Genomic DNA, 22,892 nt, shown 5'->3' with positions numbered 1-22,892 from the left:
ATGTGTCACCTTACCAAGTGAGGAAACGATGCATAGAACAAAGAAAAAATGGCTGTATAATTTATTTTGTGTGAGCAGATCTTGATATGAAGATATGAAATCCCCATAAAGCACATCTAAGCGTGATCCCGGTAAATAGAACATATTTGGTAAAATTAGAGATTGGTGTCTGTACCTGTCCAAAAATATCAACATTGTCAGGAAACGTGTTAATTTAAACAATATTATATTCAGGAAACGTGTTAATGATCACAGTCATTTGCATGAGCAAAATGTTGCAATAAATTGCTTGAAAGGCTTAGGAAATCATAAGATATTCCTTTTAAGTATTTATTACACAAATATAAAATGACAAAGCGAAATGTTACAACTTCGAAATATAATGAATTGATAAAACTCAAATCAAACAATAAAAATTAAATCAATATTAAAAATTTTTATTTACTAATGTCTGTTATCTAGAATTAATATTTTTTGAAATTATTAAATACCCAAGTATTCTGTAAGGAGTGCTATGGAAAAGTTATACATTTAATAATATTATATGTTCGCATGCAAAATCTGTCCATATTTAAGCAAAGATATTTTATACTTTATCATGATATTGTGTTATCATCATCATCATTTTGTTTCATATTTTATGTCTGTAAAAACCATTTGATTTATTTCATATGCAGTTTTCCCTACCCACTACAGTCATATCTTACTACTGCCACCACACATTCCATAAAAATAGTTTGGCCTATGGTTGAATTAATAATGTGGGCTTAGCCATTATTACATCTTTATGGATAACACGCGAACTCAAGAATAAAAATGAGTTCTGCATGTCACCCACGCAATATACTGGGTCATAAATGATCATCCACTTCTAACTGTGGCAACCACAGAAAGTCTCCGTGGTATACTAGAAATTCCTTCTATGAGAGACCAATATCAGTTTAACCTAGTTCTGAGGGAGACTTCAATTCCTGCACACATACATGTATAATGATTTGAAGTGAAAAACCAAAGTGGGATAGGGGATACGCATTATTTTTGACGAAAAGTTTCCCGGTTTTACTTGGATTTCAAAATACATCAATCAAATACATGTCGTGTTTATAAATATATTTTACCTAGCATCATGAGCTAGGTTCACTTCTCTAATACAATGGCCCTGTCCATATACCAATTAATTAACTGCACTGATGTCACATTTCAACATAAATATAGAGACATAGTGCTGTGTAACAGTTTCCCCAGAGTCCGAGACTTTGTGAAATTGTAATGTTCTTGAATATTGATGAAAACAGATGTATTTGAATATCTTCAACAGAGAATTAGAATATGAGAACACCCCTCGATCCAAAAAATAGTTTTATAGTTTTCAGAAACAGTTCCATTACTATAAAATAACACATTTTAGATCAGAGGTTGTATATACATGAAAATATTGAACGTTTTGCCCTTTTTGAAGAAATTTTCAGGATATGGGAATAATTGACGAAATAATGCATTGACTAGCAAGAAAATTACGTCATTTTAAATACATATGCAGTCATTAAGGGTGCAATTGACATTTTTAAATGAATTGTCATCTAAAATGAGCAGTTTTAATTTTTCAGAAATTCACAGCACCAAAAAGACCGTAAGTGAAGCATGCTCTTTCTACACGTTTATGAAGTGGCATACCTTTTACCTACATTCCACACGTCATTTAATTACTAATTAATATGCGATGAGTCCGGTTATTAACAATATTTAATTTGTAGAAGTAATAAGTGTGTATATGAAAAAAGAGAAAGAGAAAAACATTCCCTTTCTAAAAATAAATCTCAGTATAATCACCTGGAAAAAAGATAAAACCCTTTCATAAAGTTCTACTTTGATACCTATATTCCGTGTAATAACAATATAAATACGTTCTATATAAAGAAGCATATATATGATGAAAGATATGTTATTGTGCATGTATCGACATATATGTAGTATTTTTTGAAAAACAATTGTTAATCTATTTGTATGACCCTGTTTGTTTTTATAGATATACAATTAGTCTAGAGGCAGTTCGGCCTGAGGGTGTGTTCAGGTGAGAAATCGTGTAACATTACGGTCAACAGATTAATCATTATGATGACTTTCCAGTGAAGATGGCTAGCAGAACGGGAAAAAATAAGTGCATTAAAACGTGTCCCCACAGATCTGTCATATTGAGCACTTACGGTAGTATCCCAAATGTTTCAGTATAAAATATCGAAGTGACATTATTTCTCATTAAAATATTCCTAGGAATAAATCTGAAGCTGAATTTTAATTAAGTTTATTTATCTCCTCTTTGTAAACTTTTGTCCATGTTTTCATTTAGATGCCAAAAGATATATTCGAAAATTGCTGGCCAAAAAAAGATTTTTTCCTTTTTACAAAATTTCAAAAATGTGCTATGTAAAACAAACCGCTTCCAACTTTATTAAATTTATTTCATTATCAGATATCTTGTTTATATTTATTAGTATTAGTAGTATAGTAGTATTAGTAGTATAGTATATAGCTAAAAGTCATTACATTTCCGCACTGAAGAGTGAATTTACTTTTCAAATTGATTGAGCTGGAGCGTTACCCTTCTCTTTTTGAATATTTTTGCAAATGTTATATAAAAAAAAAAACCACAAAATTTTCTTTGATTATTTTTTTTTTTCAAATACCGGTATAACACTCTTTCACAACTTTTTTTTAACATATTGAATTAACGCGTAACATTGTACAAGAGAGTGTAAGATGGCATGGACTTCCTTGCCATTAATGTAAATGTTTGGTAGATTATAGAACTTCTGTACGGTCTTTGGTGTAACTCGGACATAATGATGTCGTCAGTCGATTGATCACCCTGTAGATTAAATAACACTGTGACGACTCACTACGATATTGCTATTTGATTGGTTGTCAATGTTTTCTGTCGCACGTATAAATTCAATTTAATGAATTAGAAGTTTATTTGATAAAATGATGAAGTTACGAATTGGGTGGATTTTGTGTTGTTTTGTTGGTGTAGTGTTCGGCCAAGGGAACACGCTTAATCTTACCCCGAACACAGGCACTGGTTTGGACTTATTTTCGTTTCCCACACAGAATTTCGGAAGCAGCAATGCTCAAGGTACTGATTCGACTCTGAATCCTGGATTACAACCTGTGAATACAGGATTAACCGCCTCTACAACAAATACAGTGGGAACACAGACCGGAACTGTCCAAACAAATCCAGCTACCGGAACCGGAACGATTCAAGGAGGTTTTCCTACAATTGGCGGCACAACTTCTTTACAAAACACTGGTATCCCATCCCAAACTACCGGCTTAACTCAAGGTCAACCAGGGTTCCCCAGTGGAATGCAACTTGGAGTTAATGGGTTTCCACCTACTCAGGGTATCCCTGGTCCCATGAATCAGGGATTCCCGCCGCAGTTTGGACCACAAGGACGCGTTCCTGGACAAGCAGGTTTTATGGGACAGGGCGGCTTTAATGGACAACCTGCCTTCAATGGTCAACCAGGACCTAATGGACAACCAGGGATGGGATTTAATGGACAAGCAGGCTTTAATAATCTACCAGGATTCAACGGACAGCCTGGATTCAATGGACAGGCTGGATTTAATGGGCCTCCAAATTTTAACGGTCAACCTAATATGCCAACAGGATTCAATGGACAACAGGGATTTCCACGACCAGGATTTAATGGTGTACAGGGTGGATTCAATGGTGGTCCCCCAGGTTTCGGACAACCCCCGGCTTTCAATGCTGGACAACAGGGATTTAATGCCGGACAACCTCCACTAAACGGATTTCCAGGAGGACAACCAGGATTACCAAATCAACAAGGATTTCCGGGACAACCCGGGGGATTCCCTGGTCAATTACAACCCTCTCTGGTCCCTGGGGGCCAAGGAAATCAGGCACAATGTCACCAAACGTAAGTAAATGTTACATTCTAAGTCATATTTAGGTTTAATACATTTATATACCATGTTAATATTCCATTTACAAATACTAGTATTAATCATAAAAAACGTTTTATCAGGGATTGTCCAGCTGGTCAACAATGTGCCTTTACTCCAACTATTGCCACGCAGGCCCAGTACATGTGTCCAAAATGGATTCCTATGTTAAGATGTCAGTGTGTTGCAGGTAAGATTATATCCTATATGTTTGATAAAAATAATATTTTATTTGCTAAATACATGTTGTCTTCCTTTGCAATGTTTTATATTTTCTATTTTCAGTGTAAAAAAATTGTAAAATTAACTCTTTTACAAATAGGTTGCCGGGCACAGAACACTTTTATTCCATTCGGACAGTCTCGGCAGATTGACCAGTGTGGGAATGTTTGTACATGTAACAACAGTCAGTCAGGGGAGGTAGGTTATTAGATACATGTAATTTATTTCTGTTACGAATCTTTCGTCTCTTTTCTCCGAAGTTCGTTAGTTGGTCGGTACAGGTTAAACAGTATACAGTACATGTGAGTCTTTATTAAAGATGAAAGCCTCAGATGGTATCATTCATGATTTGTTGCGCAATGACACAGCGAATCTAGGGAAAGATGCCAATACAAACCTGGTTCCTGGTTTATTCTTGTTGTTACCAGCCACAAACTAGGTCCAGGATCTAGATATTTGGCTATAACTTAACAATTAACTCATAAAGGAATTACTGTTTAGTGCTCTGGACCTGGGAACTATAAGATTATGAGTGGTAGTGTCTCATGGCCCCGACAGATGACGGCGATTTATGTCCGATCTGTACATGACTTTTTTTTCCCTTTTTCAGGCTGCCTGTACGATGCGAGCATGTCCGGATCTTTCTGGAAAGAAATAAAGAAAACCTGTCGTCATACAAGATGTCCTTTACTAAATTATTACAACGTTACAAGGGCTATTCACGTCGCCCTATTTTGTTCTGTGATTTTTTTGTACTCATGTTTTTATAATAAATATACAATTTTTTTGTATGTCTGTGTCTTTCATTCCTTTTTCCAAATGTATATTATTCTTTTATTTTGGAAATGACATTAAAATATTCCTAAATAAGAAATTTTCATGAGACAAAGAAATTTTTAACTAATATTATACTTTTCTTTCTACTTAAATTAATTACTTAATTAAACTTACATCGTTTGAATTATTATATAGTTGTTTAAATTTAATATTTCTGACTTGAAGTAGCGTCACTCAAGTGATGTAAAATATAAAAGGATTTTAAAATCTAAAACTTTGAAATATGGAGCTTTAACACGTCAGTACAGATTCATTGCCGTCGGGCTAGCACTTTAATCTTTAAAGAAATGCATAGTATTTCATTTAACAAAAATTGACTATAGTTAACTATCCTTTGCTCCAGTACTACTTAAATAGTTTGATTTACCTTCAAATTATGATACTTTAACGTAAGGTAGGAATTTGACTTATGAATTACTATGTAATATATACAATCTGTATTACCTGTTAGTGTTAATAAATCGCAATTAAAAATAATAATTGAAATAAAACAATTTGAATTTCGTAGAAAAAATGCTTTGACTGTGGCAAAAACTATGAATCTTCAATTTTTTTTTTTTAGTTAAAATTTTGATACTTTGATTTAAATAGTAAAAACTTTGATATTCTGATTTAATATGAAAGAAAGCTTTGAAACCTTAATTTTACTGTATAGTTTACTACTTTTTACTACACTTTACTTAATATATTTTGTAGGATTGACACGTAAATTCTGGGGCATTTAATGCTATAAGAAAACTATATATCTCCACTTTTTATGCAAAAATTAAATAATTAAACTTATTATTAAAACCAGTAAAATGGAGAAATATGCAAAACTGCAATGTACCTTAAATATCAGATCATCTGTTGTAAAGTGAACATAGTATACACTATGTTATATAAAATGATATTTTGTGACAACGATGGGCATATTAATGGTAATGTAGTATACATTATCGGACTGGGCTGTCCATCAAAACAAAAAGCACTGACTTCTCCTTGACCTAGGTGTCAGTGCAATCGACTATTCTGTCTATATATTTATGCGTTATTTAAAAAATACGCAGACAAATCTCTTCTTCAAAGTTTTACACCGATTTTCCTTACTCTAATCCCCGCCCCCCTTTTACATGTAAAAAAAATCAAATAAACAAACAAACTTGTAAAAAAAAAAAATAAATAAATAAAAAAAAAAAATAAAAAAAAAAGAATAAACAACGGTAACATAAGCTTAAATTTTATAATAAAAAAACCCCGGAGAATCATGGTAAGAAAACGTACAATGCCCATCAGTGACAACAAGAAAGAGTTCATATGGGGCGTATTCAGTATAACGAGGAAGGATATTACATAATAATGATAACGTTTTCTTTTTTCATCCTTTACAATAAGATTGTGTATTGATCTGTCGCTGATCACCTGTGCAGATGAAAGAAACGTTATATTATACTAATAACACATACATTACATTAAAAACTTCTGTGTTCAATACACGTTTTGCAATAAAACTGTCCATAAAATCGCATATTGTGTCGTCACTGACCCTGGTTGTTTAGTAGATCATCATATCCTTTAACACATTCATCGATAAATACAGCGCCATAAAACATCCATAGGCAACATATCTACACATTCCAGAACTCTTTCACAATCATTTTGTCCTGGACACCATGGAATGTCTAAAAACTGGTTGGAATCTCCTTTTCGTACTTTCACTCTTGTTCATTAAATCCTCCGTTGAACAAGGATTTACTCCGTTTGGATTCCGTGGTTTTGGTAGACCTCCACCTTTGTTTCCAGGATTCGGACCACCTCCTCCAGGTGTGCGTACTCTTTTACCTGCCCCTCTCGGGTTTCCCGGCATTCCAGGACCGCCACCCCTCCCTATCATTTCTCCCCCTGTAACAACTTTAGCTGACGGGGGAACTGGAAGCATTACCCTGAGTGGTGAAACGGTGCCTACCACTTTTGATTTAAGCGGATTCTCAAATACCGTTCAAACATTACCCGCAACGACTGATACGGCAAGCATCGTGGGTCAATCAGGTTTCGATGGAGGATTAATTACTTTGGGTGAGTCCGCCAACACTTTAGAGGGTCAAAATTTAATTACGACATTGACTGGTCAGGATACATTACTAGGAGGCACCGCAACCTCGATAGCAAATGGCCTAGCAACAGGTTTAATAACCTCCGATGCAGGAGTACCGGAAGGAGTAAATCCAGCATCTGCTGCCGAGTCTTCATTCGTTTCACGCTTTAGTAATAGCAACTCCAATGATGGCGCATCATCACAAATGACTGTAAATGGACAACTTAATTCGTTTGATTCTGTAACAAGTGCAAATCCACAAACTTTTGATGCCAGTGCAATTCTAAATACAGTCTTTGGAAATTCGAACGCCGACCCGAGCTCCAGTAGGATCACTGGTACGGCTACAGACAATTCACCAAATCGAATAGTGCTTTCCAGTGGTGTTTCCAATGATGCATCTCCAAGTAACCTTATACAACGTCAGGCAGTGTCTGTCGAAAACACTGGAGAAAGGATTCCTTCTCTGAGTGAACTTCAGCAAATGTTTACACCAACCCAGTTCTCTAATACGGCACAAGACAATGCTATTGGCAATGGAGGGTCACCAACTGTTAACATTCAGACTCCTTCTGTTGGTTCTAGGACTGGGGTGTCTGTAAGCAATAGCAGACAAATATTTACTGATCCTTCTGGGAGAAACGATGAAACGAGGATAGTAAGAGTTAATACAGCAACAACTATTAATCGAATTGATGACACCAGAAAAACTTCACAGGTCACATCACCCTCAGATGAACTAAATATGGACTTTAGAAACTTCATAAGAGCTAATGAAGGCCAGATCGATCCAAATGATATTCTATATAGATTTCCCGGACCAAGTGACATAAGTACAGTATCTCGGACATCAAATGAAAGAATGACAATCCCTTCTAATTCAATATTCAGTCGAAGTACCAACGACCCAAACACAAGTTCTCGTACAACCATTACAGAAATTCAATCTAGTACAAACAGGGGTATCGATCCTTTAAGTCAACGATTCATACCGTCAGTGGTAACAGATCCAAACAGAAATCAGGCTGCCACTGCAATTTCACAAAATGGAAACAGCATAGACAACAGGCAAATAAGTCGTCCATCAACCTCGGTTTCAGAGGTTAAAAACAAGTCCAATATAGTAATAAATGGAAATAGCAATATAGTAGGATCTAAGGTAGATATGAATAAATTCATCCGAACTTCCGTAGACGTGCAGCCCCAGTCTGTTAATCTCCAACGTTCAGATTTTGAAAATACTCTATCTACAGTAAGATCAACAGCAACTCCAATTAATTCGATAAGCGAAAGATTTGATGTTAGAACAGACCCTGTAACAAACATTTCCAGAAGACAACCAAACAACAGAATTCAGAACCCTGTAGACAATTCTCAAAGAGGAAGCAAAATTATGTTTGTTGACGGTAACAATAATGAGGATGAAACAACTTTCCAAGAAGCCTCTGCAACAATGGGCACCAATAACCAACCAGGAGCTAATTTCAATTCAAACTTCGCAACAGCAAGTAATCAACCTGGAGTAAATGTCAATTTCAATTTTCCAAACAACCAGCCAGAGGTTGGTATTGATAACAATTCACCAACGGTCTCTTTTGATTCTACTAGAAGCGATAATTCTGTGATGAGCTCGCAGCAAACCCCTGGAATTCAAAGATTCCAGGGCGTCAACAGAGAGCTAAATGGAAATGTAAACGTTCTGGAACAAGGCACAACCGATACAAGGGACCCAAACAGAATTCGTGAAAGAACAACGGCACAAGTCACAGGATTTTCGCGGCAACCTACTATTTCACAAGGATTCCAAACCACCAACGAAGCAGCAACAGGTAGAAATGCTGATGTTTCGGATCCAATAAAAACAGGTATGACAGATCCGAATATAATCCGTGACGGCATGTCATCAGAGACCCAGGCAAATATGGAAAGATCTAGAACAGAAAACAGCGCACTCACATCTGGCAGTTCAAGCACTAGAAGATTCATAAAAAAGACCACAACCGTCAGGAGAGTTATCTCCAATTCTAATGAAGCCGACACAAATAATTTGTCACAAATTAACAATACCCGAGTACCAGATACTTCTAACTCTGGTGTTTTTGCCAATCTAAACAACGGAATAAATGGAATGAGCACCAATTTAAATGCAAATGTAAATCCTCTGCTTGGGGGCGAAGCTGCAATAAATAGAAATAGATTTGTTTCCTTTTCAAACTCTGCAGATTCCACAAGAGGACCACAAACCATGGATGTTCAAAACCCCAGAATGTTTTCAAGTGTTCTTTCCAGAAATTTGGGAACATCCAACCCATTTGTAAGACCTACAGGTACCTCTAATGTTAACAACCAGTTCATAAGGACAGGATTTGATCCTGCATCTAACACACAAACTGGGGGAGCTGTGTTTAGAGGTATCCAAAGTCAAAACATGCCCTCTGCAGGCAGTTTGTCCTTTAATAGTAATACTGTTGTGGATCCTAATTCAACAGAAAGGCGATTTTCCTCAAATGTTTTTACTGGGAATACTGGTAATTCAAACATATTTGAAAGAGGTGTGAGCTCTACTGATAACTTTAATAACCGGATTACAATGACAAGATCTGTTCCTGTTCCTATGTCACAATCTGAAAATGCTTCCAGACCTTTACAAAACCAAAACATACCATCTGGTAGCATTTTCAACCCCAACTCTAACGCTATAGTTAATCCAGGATCAATAGAAAGACGATTTTCCTCAAGTTTTCCTCCTGAAAATAATGGAGCCTTTAACAGCCAGCCGTCGATAACTGGATTTGATCCTGCCTCTTTTCCTCAAACTAGAGGAGGAGTGGTCAGAACTGCGCCAGCTCAAAACAATCTTTCTAGTAGTAGTTTTCCTTCCAATACTGACGCTGCCTCGGATTCTAGTTCAATACAAACACGATTTATGCCATCAAACTCTGGAAGTTCAATTCAGAGTGTGCAGGGGTCTAGATTTGAAAATAATGGACTTTCAAGGAATTCACGACAGAATACTAGAGTGGGTGGCTTTGTAAGTATGGATGTAGGAACCTCATCTGGAACACCACAGGACCCCCAGAGCTCGGTTTTCGAAACATTTGGCGAAGCGGCATCTAGAGGTTCTGGATTCCAAACAAGAGTAGCAACTACTAACAATGTCGGAGTAAGGTCACCCTCAGCTGGTTCTCTGATCAGAAATGGTGCTGTTTCAAGACGTGTCGATCCAAATGGTAATACAATTATTGAAACTTCAAGGGGAAATGTTGTCTTATCATCGGAACCTCAAAGTAACAGGAATGGAACTTTGAATTTTATGGTCCAAGGAACGACACTTCCTCCAGTAATTGTAGCAAATGAAACTCAGCCTTGCAAGACCAGGTAAATACTATGATAGTGACTATAAATGTGAATGTATATATGACAAGCGTACAAAACAAATACTGCATTGAATTTCAATTATATTTTTCTGTCTTGTAGTGATGACTGTCGGACTGGGAACCAGTGTACATACAACAGAAATTTCCTCTGTCCTGATTGGGCAGATTCAATCACGTGCCAGTGTCAACCAGGTACCGAACCTAACCAGTATTAACTTCTCACAATGTGTATAAGGCATATTATTCATCTACTATTCATCTACTAGTATTTTAAAGCGAGCTTCATGTTTATGTATCACGTTGTAAATTCTGAATTTACCGGGTGACTATTGTTATTATCTTTATTCAGGCAGAGCATGAAATAACTTGCTAAACATTAAATTAAATCAACAATATTAATAGTGGGATTGTACATGTATTTTTGGCACACCAGATAAAATCACAGTCTATAACTATCATTATTATTTAAACGGATGCATATCACAGAAACCAGGGCCCTGTTTTACAACTAAACTTACGACTTAGACCAAACAATAATTTTACAAATAACTTTCTTTTTTATGAAAATGGTTTAAATCTTTTCAAAAAGAATTTAGTAGATATATTTATGCAGGCAATTTGTAATATAATCATTAATTGTGCAAGATTTTACAATCATCTTAAGTTTTTGGTCTTAGTCGTAAGTTCTTTTGTAAAACGGGTTCCAGGCTCCGGGGCCATAAAACTTAGACGAGCCCAGTTTTGATCTCAGTCTCACTTTTCCACCATTAATTCCTTTCGTAGGAGTTAGACTGAAATCAAAAGTGAGCTTGTCTTAGTTTTATGGCCCCGGAGCCAGGCCTTTTAACATATAATGCAAATCATAATAATTTAATCTATCTTTGCCTATGATATCCCATTAAAGCAATATTTAAAACTTGCTTATTTTCAATGGGTTCTGGGTTGTAACATGTTGATTGATTACATGTAATTACATATGACTAAGCGGTCCAAAAAAAAAAATAAATAAATAAAAATGATTATCAGATATTTTTCCTAACCTGAAGTAATAGCCATTGTTTATTTTTTTTTTTTAATTAATACAAAAATCTGTATTATTACATCATAAAATGTTATACATCTATATACCGGTAAATACCTCCTTCCCTCCTTCGAGCTTCTTGAGCTACTTTGTGTAGCTGTGTTAGCTTTATTTTTAACTCCCAAAGGCAGAGTATTCCAGTGTAAAAGAACATGGCGATAAAATTTGAACTGTTGTTTGTAAAGCCCTGACTCTATTAACTTAAAATTAGATGCATCCTTATTAGTATTATCATTTCTGTCAAAGAGCTCCTGTTAGTAATTTGGTGTCAGGCTATGGGTAACTCGATCAGCTATACACAGAGTGTGTTTGTTGAATTTAAGATATCGCAATTAATACTGCATGTAGTTTTAGGGTTCAGATTTTTAAAGAAACTTACTCTTTTGTTTTGAAATACTTCCTAGAATTTTGATTGTGACATTTGACCTCAAGCTGACTTTCATTATTTAGCTTGCGGGTATGGCCGAATAGAACAGACTCTGTTTTTCCAAGATGAAGGTAGAGCTTGTGTATGAGCTACTCAGAACACCTCCGTAACACCTTACCAATTTTATCTTAGATCACATTTGGGTCTCTATTTGAGTACAAGATGGCACTGTCATTTGCATATAGGATAAGCGTCTTCATATACTAATTAACATATCATTTACATAACATTAAAACAATAAAGGACCCAACCTGCGCCCTTGGGGTACACCACAAGTAATTCCCTCTCCCTTTGAAAGAACATCCCCACATCCTGAGACCTTCCGGTTAAGTATGATTTAAACCATTGATAATCAATTCCCATAATACCTATTTTATTACCGTTATACAAAAAAAATTGATGGAATTCATAACATTTACATCATGACAATGTTTTGTATTCACTGCCACTTGGTTGATTAAAAATTTACAACATGGCATATACTGTAAGAAAAATAAATTGTATATTGTAATTTCTTTTTAATTTCTCATAGGATGCGATGCATTCAATCAGTTTATACCTCTGGGCTCCAAGATAACAATTGACAATTGTGGAAATGAATGTGTTTGTATCAGAAATAATGGAATTGTAAGTACTTATGGATAAAAGATTTGTTTTCCTCAGATAGAGTAACAATTTTAAGTCGAATATGCTGGTATTTGAATCTTAAATACTGTAAAAATGACATATTTTAAAACTACGTCAGCCATAATAGCAGTATGTATAATTTTATTAAACTTGTGTACAATTTTATTTTTAGGCAAGCTGTACTCAAAACGCGTGTCAGCAAGCATAGGTCTAAATCTGAGAAAAACGCAAAAAATACCTTTGTCAGAGGGCGTACATGGCCGATCTTGATTCGAATGAAAAATGACCGGATATGAAATGATGGATCGCCTTCATAATTCCTGATGAGGATTGGTCTTCCACAGACAAAGTGGTTATAGGACTACAAATGATATATACTGTGAACAAGTATTATTAAGAAATCTGATGTATGATATCAATTAACTTGTTGTGTCGTTAATTGTCAGAGGTAATTTTCATCCAATGTATATTGTGTGTGTTCGTGTAATGTGAAAAAGAATTATATATTTCCGAACTAATGTATTACTTCTGTTTGAATAAATTCTTAGTTGTTTAAGAAGTTTACAGATGTACATTGTAAAAAATAAAAAAAAATCTCAATGCTCTCTTTGTAGTGTGTTGTGTGATATGGCTTGATTTAGGGTTGAATCACTCTTGTGTCTGAACAATGTAACAAAACTTTCTTTATAAAAGCCATTTGTTGTTTGCATTTTATTTTTTTAAAAATGTTGTCATTATAATGAAATTATAGTTAAAAAAGATAAATAAATAAATAAAATAAATGGATAAATAAGACAAGTATTTAAACTATTTAAACTTTCAGACTTTGGATCATTGATTCATAAAATTATTAAATAATTTCAATTACATCGTCATTTACTATGTAGGCATTGGTGTATGATGGACACCGTATTACCTGCCTGCAAAGATTGCTTAAAATTCTACCAAAAGTAAAGAGCAGGCAAGCTTTAGAAGCTATCTTAAAACCAAGATATATCTGGAATTTTAGATCTTCAATCAGTGGGGTCATCAAAACTATCCTATCTTGGAAGATTTCCTAATCTTTGTCCTGAACTTCAGAGGTCGACGAGCTATACTAGTAATATGTGATTTAAGAAGCGTTGGTGCCAGTATGACAATTGGATTTATGGAATTTAAAGTGTTTATGTAATTCAATAATTTTTGTGAAATATTAATTTCTTTCCTGAATTAAATTCAATTTCGTAAATATTTTGCCGTTTCACTGTATATATATATATATATATATATATATATATATATATATATATATATATATATATATATATATATATATATATATATATATATATATATATATATATATATAGTACTTGTACATGTATCTGTACAAATGGAAATACTTGTACATATTATACAATTATTGCTGTTTTGAGGTCAATACGATGATTTAGACACCCGAGGAGTACAATACTCACCGAGCCGGAAGGGCGAGGTGAATATTTTACTTCGAAGGTGGCTAAATCATCGTATTGACTGAAAAAAAACAGCAATAATTGTTTAATTAAATGATACTATGATGAAATGATACAAACTCATTAGGCATTTCGAATTCATGCCATCTTACTTGTTTGCATTTGCTGAAGCCTAGTATAGCCAAATGCAGTGAAAAAACGGGGTTACATAAACATTACCAGTCGTATTTATTCAATTTTTTAAAAATCAACTTTAGTTGCTTTAAAAAAAAGAAATAATGTCAGGTTCCTTCAAAGGATATATTTTGAAAGGGAGAGGTGTATTATCAGGGAAAATGACAGCTGAAAAAATCTTTGACTAGCCCCAACGAAAAGAGAATTCTATCAAACTTCAAATTTTGTTTTGGGGTTGGGGTGGAGTTAGGGATGGGAGATTAAAGTCCATTGAGGGCAGCCTTTCAATGAATATTTAAGCCTAAATTAAAAGTAAAAATTTATGTTCTGAAGTTTTTTTTTTTTTTTGGGGGGGGGGGGTCCCTGCATCCTCCACCCCCACCCAAAATTATATATTCCCAAATGTTATTTTCACCTAAGTGGAAGTTGGTAACTGTGAAATAGGTTTCCAAAAAGCAATGTACATGCATGTACTAGGGAAAAACCTCTTAAGTTTGTTTGTTTGTTTGTTTGTTTAACGTCCCTCTCGAGAATTATCACTCATATGGAGACGCCACCATGCACTTCTCGGTGGAAGATTGCAACTTTTGACCTATACTCCGCACTTAGGGCCATTGAGCAGTGAGGGATCTTTTTCGTGCCAGCACCTACTACAACACGGGACCTCGGTTTATATGGTCTCATCCGAAGGACCGGTCTCCACGTCCCGCAGTTGATTCGAACCCGCTATACGTAAGGATCAACTCCCTACTTTGCGACTCTAGAGCAAACGCTCTAACCACTGCACCACGCGGGCGACAACGCTCTTAACATTTATTTTAAACCCATTGAAAAAGAAAATAAAAATACCGGTTATTAATTTTTTTTTAGAAAATTGTTCTTGTCCCCCGCTTTTTGGAAAGCGAGGGACATTATTAAATCTCATCCGTGTGCCAGTCTGTCCGTCCGTCACAAAAACTTTAACCTTGTTTATAACTTTTGATTGAGAAAAGACAGGGCATTCATATTTCACACGCACATTACCTGTGACAAGACCTTTCCAAATGTACTATGATTTTTTACCCCTTGTCCTTGAAATTTGACCTACTTTTAAAAAATGTTAATACCGGCGATAACTTTTGAATGAGAAAAGATATACATGTATTTCTCATATATTTCATATTTGACATGTTTATTACCTATGACAAGACTTCAAATTTACTGTTTTTTTTATTTCCTTTTGACCTTGAGATTTGACCTAATTTTTAAAAAATCATATCATTTCTGATAGATTTTGAATGAGAATGATAGGGAATTTATGTTTGACAAGTGCATTACCTGTTACAATATCTTTCTAAATATACTCTGTTTTTTGACCTCGTAACCTACAGTCTTTTTCAAAAATTTTAACATTAGTAATAACTTAAAATGAGGGAAGATAGGGATTTCATATTTTACATGTACATTACCCATGACAACACCTTTCAGAAATGTATATCATTTTTGACTTCATGACCTTGACCTAGAAGTTTGACCTACTAATTAAAAATTTAACTTTGGCCATAACTTTTGCAACAGAAGAGACAAGGCTGTCATATTTTTTTTCACATTACTTGTGACAACACCTTTCGGATTGTATTATGATATTTGTCCTCGTGACCTTGATCTTGAAGTTTGATGTAGTTTTCAGAAACTTTAATCTTTGTCATAACTTTTATTCATAAAAAATTATATCTTTTTTTGTATGATGAACAGACAAGGCAGGACATACAGACACACACGAAATAAGATGTTGGAGTTAGGACAAATTTCCTAGGGGTGGGGTTGAAGGGGGGGGGGGGCTTAACAATTTTTTTTCAAATAAGTTGTCAGTTTTATTTTCTAGCTGCCCTCCACCCCCTTTCAAAAACGATACTACCTGCCTGCATAAATAATTGCATCCCAACCACTAAGACACGAAAGAGGGGGGCCACAATTTGAATTTTCTTGTCCAGAAATGAGTTTTATGTCTGATTATGATCTGAAGAAAGTTTGACACAGAAAAAAGGAAGAGCAATAATTTATTATCACAATATGAAATAAAAATTATGAGGTACATGTATGGAACGCCATAGCTGCCTGAAGGTCATTTTCATATTATATGAGGTGGAATTACCTTTATGTGAAGTGGTGAAGTCATTATATATAGTGGTAAAATCATTATATTCAATGAAAACTTTATTATATGCAGTGGTTTTATCACTATATACAGTGATAAAATCATTATATTCATTGAAAACTTTATTATATGCAGTGGTTTTATCATTATATTCAGTGGCAATGTCATTATATGTAGTGGTTAAATAATGTAATGAAGTGATAATATCGATACATTATGTTGTAAAATCATTATATGCAGTGGTTTTTCCATTTTATACATTACTGATATCTTTCTGTGATGTGATGAATTCAATATATACAGTACAAACATAATTTGTGTGACAAAGCAATCATTACATTGTATGAAACCCGCTGCATGTGGAGTGCCAAGTTAACTTCATTCAGTGCGACACCTTTACATGAAGTGAAAAATCTATTATGTGCAGTACTAACATCATTATATTATATAGTAAAATTATTATATATATTCCTTAAATCATACTTTGCAGTAGTAACATCTTTATATGAGGTGGTTAATTAATAATATGATGTTGTTAATTTGTTATATGAATTGCTCAAATCTTTATATGCATTAGACGTTTCATGTTATGCAGTGGTAACTTCTTTATCATCATCATCTAAACTGGTCGTTTTATTTAAAAAAATGCGCGGAGTTCCAGTTTAAAGAGTGTTTGAAAATAGGAAACCCGGGCCGTGGCAAATTAAAAGCCGGGACTATTCGAGATTTTTCTAATTTCTGATTCTATTATACAGCTTCCTGATTTTATCAACTGTGCTGAAATTTTAAGACTCATTTTTATAGGTTAATGTGTATTCGCTGTAAAAATTGCATTTAATTTTAAAATACTTAGTAATTTAGATTTTCTTGGCGATTGTTGATTTCCAAGTTCAGTGGTGGATCCAGGAATCTTGAAAAGGGGGGCCCGACAAGTTTTTGGTCGGGGTAGGTAGCCCAGAGCCAAACCAAAAAACAATTGATTTATTAAATCTTATGTATATTCTGGACACAAGGGGGGGGGACCCATAGGCCCTCTCTGAATCCGCCCGTGAGGTTGGTAAATCGGGTAGGCAATCAAGTAGACATTTTACGTGTTTTGTTTGTTTGTTTGTTGTTTTTTGTTTGTTTGTTGTTGTTTTTTTTTTGCCATATTTGACAGAAAGCTTATAAACTTTTAAATTATTCTGATGTTAAAAATTATTCATTCTTTGAAAGGCATTTTTTGAGTGAAATGACACGTTTAAGAAAAACCGGTTCACATAGGCGTCGGAACCGGGGGGGGGGGGGGGGGTATTGCCCCCTCTTTTTTTTCTTTTTTTTTTTTACAAAGGTAGACATAATATAGGCATTGAAAATTCGGGCGTAGGTCTAGCCTCCCCCCCCCCCTCCCCACTTTCTACAGGCACGATTCATTGTAGTGAAAGAAGGGTAATTGGTAGTGTTTAAAAGAATTTGGTACTGAAAGATGTTCGACCAAACCCCCCCCCCCCCCATCCACCCACCCACCCACAACCCCGAAATAGGATTTTCGGGTTTGGAGAAAGAACAATTTTCCTTTTTTTTTTTTTTTTTGCTTGTCAAGTTTTTTTTTCAGGTTTGATTTTTTTTCTATTTCAATTAGCCACCCAACTATCAATTTCCTTCCGACGCCAATGGTTCATTAAAATCGGATTTGATCTCCCGGAAGTCAAACATAAAAAATCCGAAATACTTATTCATTATCTACATGCTATTTGATAAAATATAAATTAATTAAAGAATTATCACATATACATGTAATTATAGGACTATTAATGCAAAGCCTTGTGTCAAACTTTAATCACGCGTAAGTTGCTTGGTTTAAGGATATCCGATCCTCAGCCTTGAAGGATAACTCTTAATTTTATCATTTTATTCAAAAAGGCTAAAATGATTTTAATTTGGTTGTTTGTTTGCTGTTTAACGTCCCTCTCGAGAATTTTTCACTCATATGGAGACGCCACAATTTGCCAGTGGAGAGCTGCAAATTTTGTCCTATACTCGACACTTACGGCCATTGAGCAGTGAGGGATTTTTTTCGTGCCAACACCTACTGTGGAACGGGACCTCGGTTTATGGCTTTATGCGGTCTCTTACGAAGGACCGGTCTCAACGTCCCACTGTCGGATTCGAACCCGTGACGTAAGGATTGACTCTTTATTCCGCGTCTCTTAGAGCAGACACTCTAATCACCGTGCCACGTTGGCGACGGCAAAGATGAAACTTGAAAATGAAATGTTTTCATGCAGCAATTTTTATTTTAAGCATTTCAATGTGATTTAAGGTTTTCTGAAATCTTAGAAACAGTCTTATAAATAGTTGATATTAGTAATTTAACACCCCCCCCCCCCACCTCGAAAAAAGTATTAAATAAATTACATATTTAACGTAATCCAGTTTCTTTCCATCTACTAACAAATAGATACATGTACCAGTGCACATTTGCATATTATGAAATTAGAAATGATTTATGGTGTTTTGCACCAGGTTCTTCCCGGATGATCGGATCTGGTTTAATAATCCCTTTTTTAATGAAAATGTGTATTTTGCATAAAAATAGCATTTTCAAATAAAGAAATAACTATCAAAAAGAAAACGTTTTTTTTTTAGTTAAAATACAGTGTTTAACATCGGAATAATTTTTAAGTTTATTAGATTTTTATCAAATATGTCCAAAAAAAAAAAAAAAAAAAAAAAAACCACACACATAAAATATCGCCAACCCAGTCTACCCATTTTACCAACATGGAAATCAACAATCGTCAAAAAAAAAATCTAAAATACTAAGTACTTATAGCACAATGGATAAAATATTAAATCAGAAAAATGAAACTGCCTACCAATTTTACTTGAAACCAAAAATCGTAAAGAAAATCTATAATACCAAGTATTTAAATACAATTTTTACAGCGAAAACACATTAGCTTAAAAAAGAGTCTGAAAATTTTAAATCAGAAATTTGAAAAATCTCGAATAGTCCCGGCTTTTAATTTGCCACGGCCCGGGTTTCCTATTTTCAAACACTCTTTAAACTGGAACTCCGCGCATTTTTTAAAAATGTTTTTGCAAGAGGACCAGTTTAGAGGATGATAAAGAAGTTACCACTGCATAACATGAAACGACTAATGCATAAAAAGAATTGACAACATCATATAACAAATTAACAACATCATATAATTAATTAACCACCTCATATAAAGATGTTACCACTGCAAAGTATGATTTAAGGAATATATATAATAATTTTACTATATAATATAATGATGTTAGTACTGCACATAATAGATTTTTCACTTCATGTAAAGGTGTCGCACTGAATGAAGTTAACTTGGCACTCCACATGCAGCGGGTTTCATACATTGTAATGATTGCTTTATCACACAAATTATGTTTGTACTGTATATATTGAATTCATCACATCACAGAAAGATATCAGTAATGTATATAATGGAAAACCACTGCATATAATGATTTTACAGCATAATGTAACGGTACTATCACTTCATTACATTATTTAACCACTACATATAATGACATTGCCACTGAATATAATGATAAAACCACTGCATATAATAAAGTCATCAATGAATATAATGATTTTATCACTGTACATAATGATTTTATCACTGTATATAAAGATAAAACCACTGCATATAATAAGGTTTTCATTGAATATAATGATTTTACCACTATATATAATGACTTAACCACTTCACATAAAGGTTATACCACCTCATATAAAATGAAAATGACCTTCAGGCAGCTATGGCGTTCCATATACATGTATGTATGAAAATAATATATAAGGTGGCCGACTGGGGTCTTCATTGCGCAATACTTCGCGCAGCATAGTAAAATAAAGCGTATTTACTATTTCAAAGCAACTATTTTTACATAATTTATTCAAATCAACAAAATTAGGAAATCTCAGGTTAAAAAATCTAATTACGTTTTTAAAATAACTGATTTTTTAAAACGATTTTTTAAAATGATGGGTAGATAGACGTCGTAATAGTGTGTTTTTGACGTTATGAATTACCGAAGTTCTTTAAGAGGGATCATTAATTATGTCATAAAATAAAAAGTATAAAATAGATGCTCTTGAAATTTTAAACATAGGAAATTGAGAATCTCACAATCATTTTTATAATTTTTTTTATATAAATCTGTGGTATCTGTCATGTTTTGTAGTACTCCATAAAAACAGGAAAACATCGTGAATTTTGAGATGTCCCCTCTGGATACCAGACGGTAGAATTCATATGGTATTACTCATCAAATGATATAATTTGAGCAAAAAATCTACAGTAGCATTTGTATAATTTGCTCCGAAATGAGAGAAAATTGTAATTTCCTATATAATTCTATAGTAAATGTACCTGTATTTTGAGATGGTCCCCGAAAAATACTAAACTTGGCATGTGTACTGAAGTCAATGTAAGGTACAAATGGTATAAAATTAAAGAGTTTCTCTATAGTAGTTTTCACACAATAAAACCCCTGTCGGTTCCCTTAAGATCATACTTTTAAATTCGTATTAGAGAGTATTAAAAAAACACTATTTTTTTTTTTAGACAGGATATCTCATAGTTACATGTATCTCAGTATCTGTGCTTGTAAAAAAAAAATCAGCAAGAATTAATTATCTTTCTTTAACATAAATTTGGAAGGAAAAATGTTCTTATTGTAAAAAGATGGCACATTATACATTATTGCAGTTTTAAAGGAAAGAAAAACCATTCCATTATAAAGGTACTGAGGTTTTAGGATTATCATTATGGGATACAACAATACAACATTCATAAGCTTAATCCTAAAACCTCAGTGCCTTTATAATGGAGACCTTTAGATAGTCAGTCCCATACAAGACGCAAACATCGACAGAATGGTTTTTCTTTCTTTTAAAACTGCAATAATGTATAATGCAAGAGTCGGCAATTTTATCAATGAAAATAAATGAAGAACAGCCATAAATCCTACCAGTTATCTTCCTTATAGCCCTACAGTTTCGTGTATAAGCTGTTTTATCATAAAAAAAAAACGTTAAGTTCAAAAGGTTTCAACTGAAGGAAAATCTTGCGGCGCTACGTAACGACCAAAAAATGTACGAGTTAATTTTACCAGGGCTCTCTAGTATTTGAGGTAGAAAAACTTTATAGCGGGAAAGTTGACTTTCATAAACACAACAATATGTTAAGATTTTCAAGATTTTCGTAAGTACTGTTTTGTTAAATCTTGAACAATTGCACTGTCTGGTGGTAGGGAAAATATAACTTTTCAGACAGCTTCCAAACTTTTTCTGGCTCGCTAAATTAAGGACGTAATTCTAAATAAATATATTTAAATGTCCCTGCAGGGACGTATAGGTCTCTGACGAATGCGCCCCCAAAAGACATTTGAAAAATCCTTAAAGCCAACTTGTAACCTGAAACCAGGTACCAGATAGGTTACTATAGGTTTTTGCTTAAGGTACAAATTGAGTTCTTCCCACAAAAACATAGAGTCTTGGTTTAAGTTGGTTCACCAGTGTTCACAGGCACTGGTGTAAACAGAGACATAAATTTATGTCTCTGGGCTAAACATCTCCCTGAACTGCCTCTTGCATAAAGTTCATTGGTAATGCTGTGTTAATGTTGAAAATCTCCCTCGATGCGGGGCACCCTGTGTGTTTACAATATTCTGTTTCTCTATGTACTGTAAAGGGCAATCTCTAAAACATGACAAAAAAATGTAAAATTATATCAAATATTGAAATTTTGGTATGATAAAGTAGGAATTCATGTATATTTGCTAAATTATAAAAGTCTAAAAAAAATTCTCAGAAGGAAGGGGGTTGGGGGGGGGGGGTACACCAACCAAATTCGTCAGGTGCCTGTGGTTGGTTATGAGTGAACTGCCTCCTTTTGATTAAAAGTTGATGTATTTGGTTCAAGTTGACTTGGTTAAAGACAGTCGAGTTACAAGTTCAATAGAAAACTAAACAACAGTTTTTTTTACTTTCATTTATACCATTCGCTTGAATAGTGAGGTATATTTAGTGATGGGGTGTCCTGATCCCTACATCCTTCCTTCCATATGTCTGTTACCCTTGGGAGTAGCTATCTCTTATCTGCAACTCCTCTTCTTCCATTCAATGCAATTAAATGAAACTTTCTCAAAATCTTTATAACATAGTGGCATTGTGTATCATCTATTGTACGTTTCGATCAGACTCATATTTTGCTTTCCCATATCAATATGTGGACACTGCCATTCTTTCTGTCATATTGGGGGTACCCATCTCTCATCAGCAACTCCTCCTATACCACTGAATAAAATTTAATGAGACTGTCACAGAATATTTATTACATAGTGCCATTGTGACCTTTTATTTTACATTTTCATTGGACAAATGTTTGGTGTTTCCCATAGCAAAATATAAACTTTGCCATTATACTCATATGGGAGCGGGGTGGGGTGGGGTATCATTTTTTTCATAGTGCGTCTACTTAA

General features: G+C 34.3%; 2 protein-coding genes across 2 annotated transcripts in view; both read left to right on the top strand.

The window, feature by feature from the left end:
- Positions 1-2,766: 2,766 nt before the first annotated feature.
- LOC133178337 (collagen alpha-1(VIII) chain-like) lies at positions 2,767-4,912 on the top strand. Its single transcript, XM_061313069.1, has 4 exons — positions 2,767-3,947; positions 4,056-4,162; positions 4,295-4,392; positions 4,805-4,912. The coding sequence occupies exons 1-4, from the start codon at positions 2,983-2,985 to the stop codon at positions 4,850-4,852; spliced, it is 1,218 nt and encodes a 405-aa protein (XP_061169053.1). The 5' UTR covers positions 2,767-2,982; the 3' UTR covers positions 4,853-4,912.
- A 1,771-nt stretch (positions 4,913-6,683) lies between these two features.
- Positions 6,684-22,892, top strand: part of LOC133203504 (mucin-17-like) — a 28,465-nt gene continuing 12,256 nt past the window's right edge. The window contains exons 1-3 of the mRNA XM_061339282.1: positions 6,684-10,483; positions 10,583-10,674; positions 12,523-12,617. Of these exons, the coding sequence (XP_061195266.1) occupies positions 6,684-10,483; positions 10,583-10,674; positions 12,523-12,617 (3,987 nt within the window). The remainder of the gene's footprint in view (positions 10,484-10,582; positions 10,675-12,522; positions 12,618-22,892) is intronic.

This window comes from Saccostrea echinata, unplaced genomic scaffold (assembly GCF_033153115.1).
Source record: "Saccostrea echinata isolate AGI-Se365-2 ecotype Australia unplaced genomic scaffold, CSIRO_AGI_Sech_v1 ptg000002l, whole genome shotgun sequence".
NCBI lineage: Eukaryota > Metazoa > Mollusca > Bivalvia > Ostreida > Ostreidae > Saccostrea > Saccostrea echinata.
The sequence above is the reverse complement of the archived record's forward strand: the minus strand, read 5'-3'. Positions and strand labels throughout refer to the sequence as shown.

Coding starts and splice junctions, on each gene's coding strand:
- LOC133178337 (XM_061313069.1), top strand. CDS start 2,983: ATGATGAAGTTACGAATTGGGTGGATTTTGTGTTGTTTTGTTGGTGTA. Junction 4,163..4,294: donor AAGATGTCAGTGTGTTGCAG/GTAAGATTATAT, acceptor TTTTACAAATAG/GTTGCCGGGCACAGAACACT. Junction 4,393..4,804: donor ACAACAGTCAGTCAGGGGAG/GTAGGTTATTAG, acceptor TCCCTTTTTCAG/GCTGCCTGTACGATGCGAGC.